The sequence below is a fragment of the Lathyrus oleraceus genome, chromosome 5 (assembly GCF_024323335.1).
Source record: "Lathyrus oleraceus cultivar Zhongwan6 chromosome 5, CAAS_Psat_ZW6_1.0, whole genome shotgun sequence".
NCBI classification, from domain to species: Eukaryota; Viridiplantae; Streptophyta; class Magnoliopsida; order Fabales; family Fabaceae; genus Lathyrus; species Lathyrus oleraceus.
Genome location: NC_066583.1, coordinates 484982055 through 484995186, shown reverse-complemented (window position 1 = coordinate 484995186; position 13132 = coordinate 484982055). Strand labels below are relative to the sequence as shown.

Below are 13132 nucleotides of genomic sequence, written 5' to 3'. Positions count from 1 at the left end.
AATATGCTTACTTCCATGTGCAACACAATTCTTGGCAAATTGATGGTTGATATGTTGTCAATCTTCAGAGTCACTGCTCCACGATTCTTGCCTTCAATTTCATCAATTAGGTTAACTAACCATACAACTTGACATGCACATAGTGAAGCTGCAATATACTCCGCTTTACATGATGATAAGGTCACCAGAAATTCATTTCTTTAATCTTTTAAATAAAATAATAATATTTATAAAAAGTAATTTTTTTAAAAATATTTTTTAAATATAAATATAAAGTTTGTTATTAACCAATTTTATTATTACATTAACACCCCACAATCCCCCTATATATATATATATATATATATATATATATATATATATATATATATATATATATATATATATATATATATATTAACCACTTATTTTACTTATAAATTATTAACCAAATTTATTAATTTATTGACAACTAAATTACACAACATTAACCAAATTTTGACATTAGATAATATCAAATATAATAATTTATTTATATTTTATAATTTAATATCAGAATTTGGTTAATATTGTGTATTTCATTGATTAATAAATTAATAAATTTAGTTAATAAATTATAAGTAAAATAAGTGATTAATAACATATATTTTTATGATTAATGCAATAATAAAATTGGTTAATAATAAATTTTAAATTTATATTAAAAAAATAATTTTAAAAACAATTTTTTTATAAATATTATATTTTATTTATAAAAAAAACATTATTTACTATATAAATACGTTGAAAATTGCAGTGCATAATGTATAAATGATTTTAAAAGTGATGTAAACATTACTATTTTTTTGAGTGGGAAAAAAGAACATGGAAAATTTTATTTTTCCCATTTTCTTAAAAAGGTAGTAGGTGCTATTTTTGCCCTAAAAAAGATCTTCTAGTATACTAGCACCTGACTTTGTAGGCCCGTTAGCACGTGCTATTGTCTCTTCTCCCACACTCCTCTACTCTACCCACTACAACTACTATGTATAATGTACCTATAATTCAAAAATAAATTATCTTCAAAATGTACCTATAAATTTACCATTACCAGCACAGTTAAGGCTGTGTGAGCTACTACTAATTAACATTTTCTTTTAATAAACCAAAAGAACTATATGTTATAAATTATAATGAATCATCAAGTCATGCAAATAACACATGTCTATGTTTGGTTTCAATATAAAATTCACATAAAATTGATTTTTTTATATATTTCATTTCAAGTTAAAATTTATAACCTTTAAATTTAGACTAATTTTTATATTAAAAATTATTTTTCAACTCAAGTACATATAAATATAAAGAATTTTGTATTTAATTTACTTTTTTATTTTATATAATCATGTCATAAATTTTAGTTCTTATCACGGCAGAACCAAAATACACATGATAAAATTATAAAGCTTAAAATAAATAAAAGATTAAAACTACATTTTTACCAAACTTTAAACAAAAAAATTAAGCACACATGCTATCTCTAACTCTATAAGGGTCATATTGATATTAATAGCTTTTCCTGTAACGTAGAAGTAAAGGGTGAATACATTTCACATGATGAAGTAGAGGAATGTGATTTTAAAGAACGATATCAAATGATATGCTTTTGAATCGATATTAACATGTAAACTTTGAAGATAGTAAATACAAACAATTATTGAAATCAATTAGTTTATATTTATATGTAAGAATTAGTCACAACTTAATTTACAATTTATATAACTCTCACAAACTATTTTTGTTATGTGGTGGAACCAAAAATATGTAATGAAGTCATGATGCGGTTAATCATATTAGAAATCCAATCTATCTAATTTACCTTTTTTATTATATAGTTGTTAGTTTATTTTTTGTCTTGGGTAGTTAGAATCTTTGCCTAATCTTTTAGGCTCACTGATTGTATAAATAAGTTATTAGTTTATATACTTTTTTTTAATAATAATTTATATTTCTCTTTCAACAAAACTTTCAGAATGCAGTAGACCTTTTTACGTGCTATATAATATAGTATTTGATGAGATTTTTTTTTTCCATACTGAACTTAGTGTTAAACGATAAGTCTAGATTTAAAGGGGATGAATAGATCTCAAGTTAAACATATCCGAAAATTTAACTTAGAAAAATTTATGACGCGGAAGCAAGTTTCAAATATTTCTCAGATAAAAAATTGGCTAACAGAACCTACTATTGAATAACCAAAATATGCGTAAGAGTGTTGATGATATGATAATAATACACAAGTTGATTAACAACACTTTAAATAACAAATTGAATACTCTACTATAGTAAAGGTTTATCTTCAATGATAACAACACACAAAAACTAGTTGAAACAATTTGTCGAACACTTTGCATGTGATTAACAAAGTTTGAATATTTGTATAGTGTTTGTAGTTCTTAGAAATCCAATCACTATCAAATGGTATGTGATTACTACAACAACACAAATTTCATAATGATTTAAAAATTATTATCCTTCATGTTCCTGATTCGTCCCTTGTACCTGTGATTTAGCCAAAGTTGTGAGGAATTACAAGCACATCGAGTATATTTCATGTTTCCTCAAGGGTTTGAATGATAACTATCAGAATATTCGCACCCAAATAATTCTTCTTAGTCCAATTCCAAATCTCATTCGTGTATACTCCATGGTTGCTCAACCAGAACTTATCCCACCTTCTCTATCCGATGTAACACCAATAATCCTTTACGCCAACAACTCTACTCCAATTGGTCATGGAAGAGGAAGAGGTTCTACGAAAGGTTCCATGATATGCATCAACAACCATAAAACAAGTCACACGGTGGACAATTGTTACTTCAAACACGAGTTTTCACCGGGATATCGCATGAAGAACAACAAACCTCCTTCAGATTCCAAGTCCAATGCTCATGCAGATAAAGATAGTGTTATCTCAAAGGAAGATTATCAACATCCCCTCTTCCTTTTACAATAATCAAATATAGAGGCTCAACATTCCAACATTTACAAAGGTCTCACCTCACACACAATCTCAGGTTAGCTACTGATTTCACCGTTTTCTCTATGTGGATTCCTGATTCAGGGGAATCTGGTCATGTATGCCCCTACATCAAACGCTTCTCTATCATTAAGTTCATTGATCCCATCCACATTCAACTTCTCAATGAGAACCACATCAATGCAAATTTCCCAGGCATTATAATTCTTGCACGCTCATTAATCTTACATAATGTTTTCTTTATCCCTGAATTTAGGTTTAGCCCTATTTCTATTTCAAAATTATGTCAAGATTTCAATTAACACATCTCATACTCTTCATTTTGCAGACACTTCCTACTCTTCAACTTGTTTACAACAACACACATTTTACTCACAAAGTTACTTGTAACTCTGATAATGTGATTACTTACGTGCTTTCTAGTAATGTTGATTTATATCATCATAGGTTAGGCCATCCCTCTCATGAGGTTCTTCATCATATGTCTCGGTTCTTTCCTTTTATCAAATATAATAAAAAAATATATTTTCCTTGCTTGTCATTTTAGCTAAAGAATGTAAACAACCTTTCCCCATTTGCAATTCCCTTGCATCTAAATGTTTTGAATTAGTCCACATGGACATATGGGGGGCCATCATTGTCCCTTCTCTTGATGGTTTTCAATACTTTCTCACCATTGTGGATGATTTTAGTAGATATACTTGGAATTTTCTCATGCATAATAAATCTGAAAGTAGGACTCATATTTATAATTTCATTGCCTATTGTGAAAATCAATTTTCTGCTCGAATTAAAACCATTAGGAGTGACATTGGTAGTTGATGATACTCTGTCATTGTATGTTTTCTGTCGAATAAACAAAGAAAAACAAGTCGAAGATGATCAAATTTGATGATGAATGGCCAAAGAGCGGAGCAAAATTGACCAAGTATAAAGAGTTAGGGACTTAGAGAAATTTGACTGAAAAAAGAGCAAAAGCGAGAAAGCTACTGAAATAATCACGCGCTGCATCACGCACACCATAGAAAAGTGGGAAAATGGCATCATGCACGGGGAAGAGCTGCCAACGCAGCATCGCATGCGCGATGCAATCTATTCCCTGCGTAATTGACCCTTTTTTTGGGAAACTTCTGACACATTCTAGTATGATTTAATGGCTATAAAAAGGCAGACTTTAAACTTTTTTAGGGGTTCTATGATTGGAGATAAAAGGGTACGATTTATAACACCGGAAGTGAGTTTTAGAGCCCATTCGAAGTCATTGGAGGCCAGATCTTCAAGGAATTCTTATGTAATATTATTCTTATCAATTGGTATCATAACTTTATCATTATGAGTAGCTAAATAGTTTTAGATTAGGTTTTGTTTGATGAACCTGTTTCAAACCTGTTGGGAAATATGTTTAATTTGATGTTGCATGAATTATCTTAGTTATATTTATATTTAATTGCTTCTTGTACATAAAGCGCATTATTTGAGATACTTTGTTAATTTGATTGTATACGTATATGAAATACTGACCATTAGCCGATGCGTCCGATCTAGGCCAATTATCATACTTACGTTGATTGAATATGGATAGGAGACCTCGAGTAGTGACTTTAGAGTTAACGTATTGTACCATCACCTGATTTCACTTAGGCCGGTTGAATGGGGATATAAGACCTCTAGTAGTAATAAATGAACTATACACAAAAGGATTGAGTATACTAGTCTTGTTAACTCGCCGTGAAAATATAATGACGCTTGATTTATGTAATGCATTAGACATCAACAGGGGAGAAATAGGGGATTATGGGTAAAACCTGACCATTTTCTCTAAATTATCATAACACTTCTTTTATTTTCAACTATAAACTTGACCCCCCCCCCCCCCCCCCCCAATTGTTACTTTTTACACTTGCATAACTATTGCTTTGTTAAATAGTAGTCTATGTGGATTCGATACTCTTTTTATTACTGCGACATTATCAGTACACTTGCCAAGAAGTCATCAAGTTTTTGGCGCCACTGCAAGGGACTGTTGATAATTTCAACAAGTCAACGCTTCTGCAACATTTTAAAATTCAGTTTTTATTTTTGTTTTCTCAGAAATTGTTTAATTATAGTGCTACTGAGGTATTTCTTGTTTGTGTATGCACAACTCAGGATCAGAATTGACACCGCCTAATCCCTAAATTGAAAGGAATACACGTGCCATTAGGAGATAGGTTAGAGAATTGACTATAACTCAAGGGACGTTAGTAGAAGAAAGTTCACTTATTTCTTCAGACTCTTAAGAGGAAATCATCATGGCATCCGTACCACCACCACCCACTGTGGGGGACTACTGCAAGAGGACTGATGAAGGACAGGTTTCTAGAGGGTTTATGTTGGTAAAACCTGCTAACTTTGACATAAAAATTCAGTGCTTTCCGGTTTGAGAGACAATCCGTTCGACAGGAACGCAATTTGAGACCCGTGGGAGCACCTTGTCCGCTTCTATGAAACATCCTGAATGTGCAGAAAAACTGATGTCACTGAAGACCAAGTCAAGCTGAGGCTGTTTAGTTTCCCGCTAATTGGAAGAGCTAAAGATTGATTGCTTTTCATTCCAAATAGAACTATACGAACATGGAAAGAGCTGAAGGACAGATTCTTGGAGAGATTTTTTTACTATCACTCAGTTTGCTGAACATAAGAGCTAAAATCACAAACTTTGAGCAACAAGAAACTGGATCGTTGTATGACTCATGGGAAAGGTTTAAAATTTTATTACGCAGATGCCCAAATCATGACATGAATAACATGAAGCAAATGCATAATTTTATTAAAGGTCTTAAGGGTCAAACGCACATGCTTCTAGATGCTTTCACGGGAGGCACAGTCAGAACTATGATAGAACCACATGTTAAAAACTTGATTGAAAATATGTGCTTAAATGAATATCATTCACAGAGCGAAAGATTGGTGAAAACTGAAATTGCAGGCACTTTAAAAGGTATGTTAGCTATTGACACTCATACTGCACTTTTAGCTCAAATTGAATTGTTGAATAAAAAGCTAGCTGAAAGTAGCTTGAGTCAAACAACATGAGTCAGGTACAAACACTGAAATGTGATTTCTGTGGAGAGGGACATGCAAATGGAATGTGCTCTTTGGAAGGGTCGAGTCAAGAAGCTCAATTTGCAAATTTTCAGAAAAATAATTTGTATTCTAACACCTACAATCCAGGATGGAAGGATCACCCAAACTTCAGATGGAGAAATAATCAAAATACAAGTGCTAATCAGGGTTTTCAGCAAAATCAACAGGCTCCAACCCAAAGGACACATTCACCCCTTAAGGAAACCCTCCATAAATTCATTCAGGCCACTCATATCAGTTTTGAATAGGTAAATAAACAACATGAAATATTGAGTAAGAACCATGATGCATCTATACAAAGTTTGAAGATGCAAATTGGTCAACTATCTTGGCAAATAGCCTCTTTACCTAGTTCTTGTGGAGGGTTTACAAGTAACACTGTGGATAATCCTAAAAATGAGACCTGTAAGGTTTTGGAAGCATATTTTGAGGTTATCACCAACATAGATGATGATGAAAAAGTGGAAGGGGTCTTGATTGAAGAGGATAAATTAGGGTTTGAGAAAGAGGAGAGTGAAAACCAGAGTGACCAAGCTGAGAAGGGGGTCACAATTGAGTAATTGATAGATAGAAACTCACCTTAGAGAAGGACTAAGAAGCAAATTCTTAATGACCCTAACTCAGAGCTACCCGATTACATGAAACCGCCTTATCCATTCATTAAGAAGAAACCATTACAGAAAGATGAGGCATGATTGTTTACCAGGTTTAAAGAGATGTTAACCAAACTTCAAGTAAGTATTTCTTTTCATGAAGTTTTAAATCTAATGCCAAAATTTTCTAAATTTATGAAGGCGTTATTAACTGGTACAAAGCAGAAGCTGGATAAAGAGCAGGTAAATATGACTGAGAAATGTGATACGACATTGCTCAAAACAATGCCAATAAAAACTGAAGGATCTAGGCAAGTTTACCATCTCTTGCACTATTGGAAGGGTAGAAATCCCACATGCTCTATGTGATTTAGGGTCGAGTATCAATTTAATTCCTCTTAATAAGGAGAAATAATTAAATTTGGGAGAGATCATCCCTAGTAATGTAACTCTCATCTTAGCTAGTTTATCTGTTACTCGTTCTCATGGTGTTTTACAAGACGTGTTAGTACATGTCGATGGTCTAGTTATTCCTGTAGATTTTGTGGTAGTAGACATGAATGGAAACACAGATGGTTCCGTTATTCTCAGACGCCCATTATTTGCGACCGAAGCGTTAATAGTTTTGGAAACAAGAGAACTTAGCTTAAAGTTCAATAATGAAAAGGTAGTGTTTAATGCTTATGAATGGACACCATATGAAGATGATCTAGAAACATGATACCATCAAAGGTATCAAGGATGAAAAAGGAAGGAATAAATGACAATTATCCGGCGTGAGGGTATCCCTTGCGCCTGACGTGCCTTAGGCATGAAACATCAAGCTAATGACGGTAAAGAAGTGCTAGGTGACAGGCAACCCATCAGTAAGTGTGTTTTAAAAATTTGGATTGTATTTTATTTAATTAAAACATGACAATGTTTATATGTTATATGCCCAAAAAAGAACGTAAGTGAAAAGTAAAGTAGAGAAGAGACAGGTGAAAGGAAAAGAAGAAAGAAAGAAAAAAAAGGAAAAAAGGAATGCCTCTGAAATAATCACGCAGCCTATCGCACGCATGATAGGGCTATATCGCGTGCGCTGTGGCTTCATAGCACGCGCGATAGAGACGTTGGAGAATATGGGATCCATTAGTATCGCGATAGAGACATTGGAAGAACTGTTAGCAATGCACGTGCAATGAACACATGATGCGCGCGATGAGAACACAATTTTGTCTATAAATAGATATTTTCAAATCTCTTTTCATCACAACCCTTTTATTTAATCTCTCTTAACCTCAAATATCTTCTAATCACCATCTTCTACTTAATATTTTCTCTGTGCAATTATTATTTTTTGTGTTGTTGCAAGTATAATGACTTCAAAAAGAGGCAAAATTTCAAGAGGTTTATCATCACACGCTACTCCCGCACCAAATGCTCCAACTTTTCCAAATCCAAAATTTCTTTATGAAGCAAATGCGGAAAAGTATTTAAAGTTGGTTGACTACCATATCGTGAGAGAAAGAGCATTTGCATGCGATGACCTGAGAGGTTTCGAAAAAAGTGGTGGAAATGTTGCAACAATGACAATGGGAAAATTTTAATAATTTAATTCAAAACACCAACAAAACTACTGGCCTCGAGTTTTATGTAAAAGTTGCTTTTAGTGATGTGCGAGGTAAGTGCATCGACTACTCTGCTAGTGCTATTAATCATATTTTGAATCTTCAACCTCCTCCCTTCCGTGCTTTTAGGAATTATAGAAATGGGCATCGTGTTATAAACGAAACGATGGCCCAAACAAATGCTTGATACTTTTTGTAGACATGGGGTTGAATGGGTGATTGAGTGTGACTTAGCGCTACGACTTAGAACCACTGACTTTTGCCAAATCCCTAGGGCATGAGCCTCATTCTTTGTGCAAACTCTAGAAGTTGCTTCTAATCAATAACGATTTATTGTGAAGCGGTGATTATGACTTTTGGCTCTTTAAGGGGTGAGCCTATTAATGTATGATATTTAATTTATGAAAATATTAAAAATATGGCTAACGTTGCACAACGATCTCGTGGATATTTTTGTGTTATTAATGAATTATGCAGGAGAGTCAGAGTACCCACATACCCAGATGATGCGATGATAGGTCCAAAAGCACCTATAAATGCTTCGACAATTAGGAGGCTTCAACATAATCACCCAGCAGGAGCAGCTAAACAAGATCAAGAGGATAATCGAGCAGGAAACAAAGAAGAATTCTACCAACCTCAGGTGCAGCAACATGCTGCGCACGTTCAAGAAAATCAACCGGCATCCGAATTTCAGAGAAGGATGGAAGCTCATGCAGTGGGAGTAACAAGGTGGATAACATAAGTTTCACTCACCTTATATGCTGAACCCCCAAGATTCACACAAGTATTCAAAGATTTCTACAACCAACAAGAAGACCACATACATGCCCAAGGTTTAAGAGCACGCGTTGCAAGCGTCATAAATGAACGGGTCGGTTCATATCGGTTTTAACAATGAAATTGCAGGTTGGATGACGATCCAACCCATTGAAATTTGAACGGATTGGGTAACGAGTTAAGTCAAACTCAATCCAACCTAATCTATATACACCTTAAAAACAAACGGTAAAAGGGGATCAAAATTGTGAATAATTTTTTAAATTTAATAAAATATATAGATTTAATTTACTTAATAATATTTTTCAACTTAATAATTATATTATTTTGATTCACCATTTACAAAGAATTATTAAAAAGTGTAAGTGTGATAAGTTTCACACATAATTTTACATAAAATCAATAGTGCAATGAGTTTGAGTGTGAGACACATGTAACACTTCAAATTCATCCCGAACTTAAAGTTCGGAGAAACCCACACCTACGCCCAATTTTAACACAGTTTTTCTCTTAAACTCAGCTAAATTTAGAGTATACATTAAAGAAAAAAACGTAATTTCTATAGAGCATTAAAGAAAAAATAAAATAAAACCACCGACATTATTAAATCAATAAACAAATAAGAGTTGGTGTGAAACACACATTATGAAATATTACTGTGTGTTTGGTTGAAAGACTGATTTTAAATATTAACGTGTTTTTTCTTTTTAGTTTATAAAAATGTGAGTTCAATTTCTATTTAAAGATACAAATATATTTTTTTTAATAAATAATCTATAATTATTGAAATAAACTATGATAATTCAACTCACATAAACTTTCTTTAATAAAAAAATATTTAATATTAAAACCCACAGCATGAATTATGGAGAAAACCCCGGTTGAAAAAATTCACCAAAACATTGAACTTTAGACACAACACATGTGCGTCCAAAATAGCTTTTTCCACAATTTTTAATTCAAAAAGAGCTTTTTCTACGTGATTTTTGGTGAGTGCTATCCATCATAATTTCCTACACTCTTTTCTCTCTCCAATATAAAAACAAACCCAACCTCTCTTTCTACTTCACTTCCACTTCCATACTTAGCTCTACTTTCAAGCTCAAATGGCGGTGCCTCTTTCTATAGTTTGCCTAGCTTTTCTCTTTGTTGCTTCAGCTTTTGCTTCTCTTCAGCCTAGAATACCAGAAGGTATAATAACGTTCGCATTTTCTTTGTTTTCATGTTTTCATATTTTGGATTGGATAAGTTTTAATCACTGATATTTTACATACATTTTGCTCATGTGTTTTGTTATGTATATTGATTTTTCTCACTTTACTTTCATGTGTTTGTTGTAGTCAAGTTTATAGGATTGTTTTTTATATAAATGTTTGTAGTTAGCTTTAAGATCTGTTGTTATTTATGATGAACTTTGAGTAAGTTAGCAATGATAGATACTGTGTTTGGATCTGATTATTTATTAAGTTGATAGCAATTAATTTGTTTCTACCTCAAATGTTGTACTGATTTTTTTTTAGTTATTTTCTGTTTTGGATTGTAGTCAAGTCAGATCAGTTGATAGCTGTGTAGAGATATGCGATCGTAAATTTGTGGATTTGAATCCTCGACATTCTCCAATCCGACATGATGGAGTTATGTTGGTAATTTCACCATTAGAATTTGCTGGACAAGTGGATAAAATTGGTTTTAATGGTGGGATCGTCAACGTAAACGTAACTCTCTCGTGATGGATTCTAATCGAAAAGGATCCAAATCTCTGTCTCGTTGAATTGAGGAGAGTGGAGGATTAGAGACTATTGTTACCCTCAATATGAGACTATAGACTATACAGCAGTGTGGTCAAGACCGAGTGCATGATCGTAAGATCAAAAACGTGTTGGGACTTTTTTTGGGCCTGAATTATAATTTTCATGTTTTTGTGTACGTGTATGTATAAGTATATATATGTAAATTGAATTTACCATTTTCCGGTCGGTATGATCTTACGTGTCGTCGTTCTAACGATCATAGTTTTATGATTTTTCACAAGCTGAACGATCCTACGATCGATCCTACTTAAGATCTGCTTGACTACATTGCTTTAGAGTGTACTAGAATAGAATCTAATGTTTGTTTCTGTGTAACTTTTTTACTCTGTTGCAGTTTATCTTCAAAATGGAAACTTTGAGGAGAAGCCAAACCCTAAAGATCTGTTAAAAACAAAACTCATCGGAAAAAATTCGCTACCAAAATGGGAAATCAACGGTTTGGTCGAGTATGTATCTGGAGGTCCACAACCAGGAGGAATGTTTTTCCCAGTGACTCATGGAACACATGCTGTGAGACTAGGTAACGAAGCTTCAATTTCTCAAACAATTAAGGTCAAAGCCGGTCAACGTTACGCTTTAATTCTCGGTGCATCGAGGACTTGTGCACAAGAGGAGGTTTTGAGAATCTCTGTGCTTCCGCAAACGGGTGATGTTCCTCTGCAAACATTGTATAGTCTCAATGGTGATGTTATTGCTTGGGGATTTAAGGCTACTTCTAATGTTGCTAAAGTGACTTTTCATAATCCTGGTGTTCAAGAAGATCCTGCTTGTGGTCCTCTTCTTGATGCTATTGCTATCAGAGAGTTTTATCCTCCAATGCCAACCAGAGGTAATGAATGTTTGCAACTAGAAACCAAATACACTTTAAAACTTGTACTTTTTTTGACCAAAAAAGTTGAAATTTTAAATGAATACTTTCCATTTTTGACTCCTTATTTAATGCTCTTGAAGTGTTTGTTAGCATTTGTCTTTATGGTGAATTACATTTATAGAGTAGAAGAAAATTGGATCCCTACCTATAAACTACTGACACAGACATAGATACCAGACACCATGTATCTTATGTGACGGTGTTGTGTTGAATACTGACCACGCCTTCAATTTGAAGTGTTAGTACCATATCGATTTCCAAGCCACATAGATAGAGTTTGGTAGTGTATTAGATACATAACATTATCGTTCTGAGATTGCGCTCCTCTCAAGATTTCAGGTTCGAATCCTGCTAGATGTTAACAATTTCTGTGTTCAGTGAGTCCATACAGAGCTTTGCTTTGGCTTTAAATAAGCCTCTGCTAGTGGACGGTGTGATTGATCCCCTTGTATTAGTCGGTCGCAAGCCGAATACAAGTTAAAAAAAATGATACATAACATTATCCATCTAATTTTACTTGCTATTTTTTTGGTGTTTAGTGTATCAAACTCTCATTTTTTGATCTAACCATTGCATAATCTATGGTCCATTGCAGCTAATTTGGTTAAAAATCCAAGCTTTGAGGAGGGTCCATTCCCAATTTTCAACTCAACCAACGGCGTCCTCCTCCCACCACAACAACAGGATCTCTTCTCACCGCTCCCCGGCTGGATCGTCGAGTCTCTCAAAGCCGTGAAATTCATCGACGCAAACCACTTCAACGTCCCATTCGGACTAGGAGCGGTCGAGCTTGTCGCAGGCAGAGAAAGCGCGATTGCACAAATCATCCGAACAGTTACCAACAAAGTCTACAAGATCACATTCTCGGTCGGAGACGCGAAAAACGGTTGTCATGGATCAATGATGGTTGAGGCATTTGCTGCAAAAGATACCTTTAAAGTTCCTTTTAAATCTGAAGGGAAGGGTAAATTCATAACTGCGAGTTTCAAGTTCAAAGCTGTTGCACCAAGGACTAGACTCACATTCTATAGCTCTTTCTATCATACTAGAATTGATGATTTTGGTTCTCTTTGTGGTCCTGTTCTTGATCAGGTTATTGTGTCCCCTTTGGCCTAAATATGTAATTGATTGAGTTATAGACATTTACTTTAAGATGTGGCAATTGAGATTTTTTAGCAAGTCACATGAGTTCTGTCTTTTGTATAATTGCATGAAGATTAAAGATAATATTCTCAACTATTATTTAGTTTTCCTTTTAGATTTCTCTTTTACTTGTTATTTTTGTGTGCCTGTTTATCTTGTTTGAAGAGTGGTGTGACACTAAATGAACTCTCACTTGCAAG

At 33.7% G+C, this 13132-nt stretch overlaps 1 protein-coding gene across 1 annotated transcript; it reads left to right on the top strand.

Annotated features, from left to right (window-relative positions):
• Nucleotides 1-10090: 10090 nt before the first annotated feature.
• On the top strand, nucleotides 10091-13047 carry LOC127085606 (uncharacterized). The gene is made up of 3 exons (XM_051026117.1): nucleotides 10091-10298; nucleotides 11253-11747; nucleotides 12385-13047. The coding sequence occupies exons 1-3, from the start codon at nucleotides 10214-10216 to the stop codon at nucleotides 12903-12905; spliced, it is 1101 nt and encodes a 366-aa protein (XP_050882074.1). The 5' UTR covers nucleotides 10091-10213; the 3' UTR covers nucleotides 12906-13047.
• The last annotated feature ends 85 nt before the right edge of the window (nucleotides 13048-13132 follow it).

Coding starts and splice junctions, on each gene's coding strand:
- LOC127085606 (XM_051026117.1), top strand. CDS start 10,214: ATGGCGGTGCCTCTTTCTATAGTTTGCCTAGCTTTTCTCTTTGTTGCT. Junction 10,299..11,252: donor TCAGCCTAGAATACCAGAAG/GTATAATAACGT, acceptor ACTCTGTTGCAG/TTTATCTTCAAAATGGAAAC. Junction 11,748..12,384: donor TCCTCCAATGCCAACCAGAG/GTAATGAATGTT, acceptor GGTCCATTGCAG/CTAATTTGGTTAAAAATCCA.